Source organism: Myotis davidii, unplaced genomic scaffold, assembly GCF_000327345.1.
Source record: "Myotis davidii unplaced genomic scaffold, ASM32734v1 scaffold129, whole genome shotgun sequence".
NCBI classification, from domain to species: domain Eukaryota; kingdom Metazoa; phylum Chordata; class Mammalia; order Chiroptera; family Vespertilionidae; genus Myotis; species Myotis davidii.
The window spans coordinates 1,152,060-1,156,459 of NW_006383019.1; the positions used below are offsets into that span (position 1 = coordinate 1,152,060).

A 4,400-nucleotide genomic window follows, 5' to 3' on the forward strand; every position below is an offset into this window, starting at 1 on the left:
GGTACCCCCCTTCAGGCACACCTGTGCCCACACCTGCAGAAGGGCTCTCGCAGACCCACCGCTCCCTGGCTCCCCCCAGCCGGGTGGTGAATGGCCCCCATCTCCCCGCAAGTTGAACAGGCCGGCTAGGAGTACAGATCATGCTCCTATTTTGCAGATTGGGAGACTGCGGTTAGGAAAGGGTAACAGGTCGGTCAGGGTCACAAAGCTCGGGAGCCGGAGCCAGGACCCACGGCGCCCGGTAACCCGCTCAGCGCTCTGGGCTGGGCGCTCACGGGAGCCTTTCCCCGCAGAACGAGTGGAACTCCTACCACGAGGAGGTGGTTTACTGCCTGGAGGAGATCGAGTACATAATCAAGAAGCTCCCCGAGTGGGTTCTGGACGAGCCCGCGGAGAAGACGGCCCAGACGCAGCAGGATGAGTGCTACATCCACTCGGAGCCGCTGGGCGTGGTCCTCATCATCGGCACCTGGAACTACCCCTTCGACCTCACCGTGCAGCCCATGGTGGGCGCCATCGCTGCAGGTGCCAGCAGCGTGGGGAGGAGGGGGAGGAGGGGGAGGAGGAGGGAGGGTCACTGCTCCTCCCTGGGCGGCCGGGCTCAGGCCTGGAGAAGAGGCGCGGGGCCAGCAGCGTGAAGGGTCTGTCTTCCCCTGGGACTGCGGGGAGCAGGCCTCCCGGCCTCCAGGCCCCCCCGGGCTCCCTGTCCGGCAGCCCCCCCCACCCCTCCCCTACTCACTGCGGCGCTGGCAGCTCTCGCTGAGCTGTGCCAGGCTTTCCTTTCCAGTCGGCGCACTGCTTGGGCCAAGCACCTCTCCTCTCGTTCCCTCTGTCCCACACCTCATCCACTGCGAGGCGGGCGACACAGATCCTGTGGCCGGTGCCCGCAGCGCTGCTGTCCACCCTTCCTGGGACACGGGATGGGGGAGGGAGGCAGCAGGCTGGGTCCCTGGGGCGGGCTGGCGGGGAGAGTGCTGACCCTGTGTGCTCTGCAGGGAATGCAGTGGTCATTAAGCCCTCGGAGCTGAGCGAGAACATGGCGAGCCTGCTGGCTTCCCTCATCCCGCAGTACCTGGACAAGGTGCGGCCCAGGGAGCTGAGCGGGGCCAGGCCTTGGGAGTGAGAGGTGGCCACTGCTCGTGGCCAGAGGCCCAGCCCTGGTGGTGGTGGGACCACTGGCCTCGGCCACTGGGGGGCAGAGCCCTGAGCGATGTGTGTGGGGGGCGGTGGCTGCCCCGGCAGCGGTGGGGTGTGGGGTGGGTTTGGGGTCCTTTCTGAGCCCCGCCTGCCTCCCGCCCGGTAGGATCTGTACCCGGTGATCAATGGGGGCATCCCCGAGACCACGGAGGTGCTCAAGGAGAGGTTCGACCACATCCTGTACACGGGCAGCACTGGTGTCGGCAAGATCGTGATGACGGCCGCGGCCAAGCACCTGACCCCGGTCACGCTGGAGCTGGGCGGGAAGAGCCCTTGCTACGTGGACAAGGACTGTGACCTGGACGTCGCCTGCCGGTGAGGGGCTCAGCGTCTGAGCTGGAGCGGCCATTCTGACTGCTCCCGGCTCCCAGAGACCACAGTTGTGCTCTGAGCGACACAGACATGCCCCTGCACTTAGGGCCTGTAGGCCTGGGCCGGAGCTTGGGCGGCCAAGGGGGAGCCGCCAGCCCAGGAAGGCAGGAGAGGAGAGGTCCAGCCAGGGCTCTGCCCAGCTTCTCCCCGCCCCCCCTCCCCACGTGCCTCGCCTTCCAGGTGGGGACCCCGGCTGGCAGGGCTCAAGAGCAAGACAGCGGGGCACAAGGGCTGACTGCCCAGTTAACCCCCCTTCCCCCCCAAACCTCCTGCACTCGCTGATGAGGGAAAGATGTGCAGGGACCTGGGCCCTGGGGGCATGTCCAGGGACAGGCGGCGCCTCAGCCCAGAACCTGGAAGCCACGGCTGGCTCTGCTGGAAGTCACACCTGCGCTCTGCCCGAGTCCTGACCCTGAGCCGAAGGGACAGGGCGCCAGCGCCGGGCAGCCTCCGGGCTGAGAATACGGTCTGACCTGGGATTTCCGCAGGCGCATCGCCTGGGGCAAGTTCATGAACAGCGGCCAGACCTGTGTGGCCCCCGACTACATCCTCTGCGACCCCTCCATCCAGAGCCAGGTCGTGGAGAAGCTCAAAAAGTCCGTGAAGGTGAGTGCGGCCCTGGGGGCGAGGCGGCCGGTGGCCAGGTGGGTGTGGACTTTAGAAACCTGGATTTTTTCCTGATCATAAACGTAATCCACGCTCTGTAGATAATTTTGAAAAAGATTAAAAAGCATAAAGAGGCCCTGGCCAGTTTGGCCCGTGGATAGAGCGTCGGCCTGTGGACTGAAGGGTCCCGGGTTCGATTCCGGTCAAGGGCATGTACCTTGGTTGAGGGCACATCCCCAGTGGGGGGCGTGCAGGAGGCAGCTGATCAATGTTTCTCTCTCATCGATGTTTCTAACTCTCTATCCCTCTCCCTTCCTCTCTGTAAAAAATCAATAGAATATATTTTTTTTAAAAAAGCATAAAGAGGGGGAAATGTCCCCCCAGAATCCTGCTGCCCCAGACAGCTGTCTCCGATGGGGTGTCCGTTCCCTTCCGCGGTCCTTTCTGTGAACACAGCTGCTCCTGACGCGACGCCCCCCGGGTGCTAGCGCTGCCCGTGCCCTGAAAACGGCGGCGGCCGGCAGGGCTTGGTGTCCTGGTGCATCGTCCACGGCACGTCCACAGCACTAGCCAGGCGCCCCGTGCTCCCCCAGGCCGGCCGCCATCCGCCTGCGGCCTCGGCTGTGGCGAGGCCCCTGTCCCTGTCTGAAGCCCGTCGCCTCCCGCCCGCAGGAGTTCTACGGGGACGATGCCCAGAAGTCTCGTGACTACGGGAGGATCGTGAGCTCCCGGCACTTCCAGCGGGTGATGGGCCTGCTGGAGGGCCAGAAGGTCGCCTACGGAGGCACTGGGGACGCGGCCACCCGGTACATAGGTGTGTGCCCTGCGGGCACTGCCCTCCCGCCCAGGCTGCCAGGGGCCCTGCGCGTGGCAGCGAGTGGCAGATACTGGGAGAGCAGACAACCCCGCGGAGGGGCAGCAGGACTGGGTGGGCTCTGCTGCTCTCTGGCGGGTGACAGCTGGCCCAGCCCAGCGGCCCCCTCCCCGCAAGGCCTCAGCAGGGGTGTGACAGCAGCGCCCCGGAGGCCGGGGGCAGGGCTGGAGGGGCCCAGGGGCCGAGGCGTGAGGACCACCAGACAGGCCCACGTGGCCTCCAGGTTGCCAGGGGGCAGAGGAGCTTCAGCAGGGGCTCAGGTGGCCGGGAGGCACCCTGTCCCCTCAGGCCTGGGCCCTGGGCCCTTCCATACAATTAGCCCCTCCTCCCAAGGTCCGGGGGCTGGAGCCCGGAGGCCTGTCTGCCCCTCTCGAACCCTCGGTAGCAGCGGCCGGACCAGTAAAGGAGTCAAGGGGGGAGCCAGGTGCCCGGTGGGCAGGCAGGCGGGGGTCTGGGCGGGGCTGACTGCTGGCTTCCTGTCCAGCCCCCACCATCCTCACGGACGTGGACCCCGAGTCCCCGGTGATGCAGGAGGAGATCTTCGGGCCCATCATGCCCATCGTGTGCGTGCGCAGCCTGGAGGAGGCCATCCGGTTCATCAACCAGCGCGAGAAGCCCCTGGCGCTCAGCTCCAGGCTGTGCCAGCCCGGGGGGAGGGGGGGGTGTGCGGGGCAGGAGACTGAGGCGGGCTGGGGGCCCTGCAGGTGATTAAGAAGATGATTGCGGAGACATCCAGCGGCGGGGTGACGGCCAATGACGTCATCGTCCACCTGTCCGTGCACTCTCTGCCCTTCGGGGGTGTGGGTGAGTCTGGGGGAGCTCACTGCCCACCTGCTCCCCGCAGCGTCCCTCCCAGCCCTGGCCTGGGGGTTGAGGAGGGGCCGGAGCAGTCCTGGGCCCCAGACTCCCATCCCTTTCCCGTGCGGCCCTCTGGCCTCTGCCTGCACCTCCATCAGCCACACTAACCTGACACCCTAGAGGGCCCTGAAGGTCGCCTGTGGCCTGTTTCACGGAGGCCCTGAGAGAGGCCCCGGGCCGGGCACACCCTCTGGTGCCATCGCAGGGACTCCACTCATCCTGGGCGCTCCCTGTGTTGTTCCCGGTGTGGACACTAGGGGGCGCGCCGGAACCGGCCAGCTACCACGGCAAGTACAGCTTCATGACCTTCTCCCACCGCCGCTCCTGCCTGGTGCGGTCTCTGAAGAAGGAAGATCCGCTCAAAGGCAGATACCCCCCCAGCCTGGCCAAGGTGAGAGGTGGGGGTGGGGCTGCTCTCAAGGCCAGGCTGCGGGGAGCCTCTGGGCCTGCGCAGGACAAGGGCCTCACTGCCCCTCCCCCGCCCCCTGTCCTC

The 4,400-nt window shown here is 66.7% G+C and overlaps 1 protein-coding gene across 1 annotated transcript in view; it reads left to right on the forward strand.

Moving 5' to 3' along the window:
* Window positions 1–4,400, forward strand: part of ALDH3A1 (aldehyde dehydrogenase 3 family member A1) — a 10,333-nt gene that overhangs the window by 4,532 nt on the left and 1,401 nt on the right. The window contains exons 2-9 of the mRNA XM_015558350.1: window positions 294–525; window positions 996–1,081; window positions 1,304–1,512; window positions 2,058–2,175; window positions 2,848–2,989; window positions 3,534–3,677; window positions 3,734–3,865; window positions 4,180–4,298. Coding sequence (XP_015413836.1) covers window positions 294–525; window positions 996–1,081; window positions 1,304–1,512; window positions 2,058–2,175; window positions 2,848–2,989; window positions 3,534–3,677; window positions 3,734–3,865; window positions 4,180–4,298 — 1,182 coding nt within the window. The remainder of the gene's footprint in view (window positions 1–293; window positions 526–995; window positions 1,082–1,303; window positions 1,513–2,057; window positions 2,176–2,847; window positions 2,990–3,533; window positions 3,678–3,733; window positions 3,866–4,179; window positions 4,299–4,400) is intronic.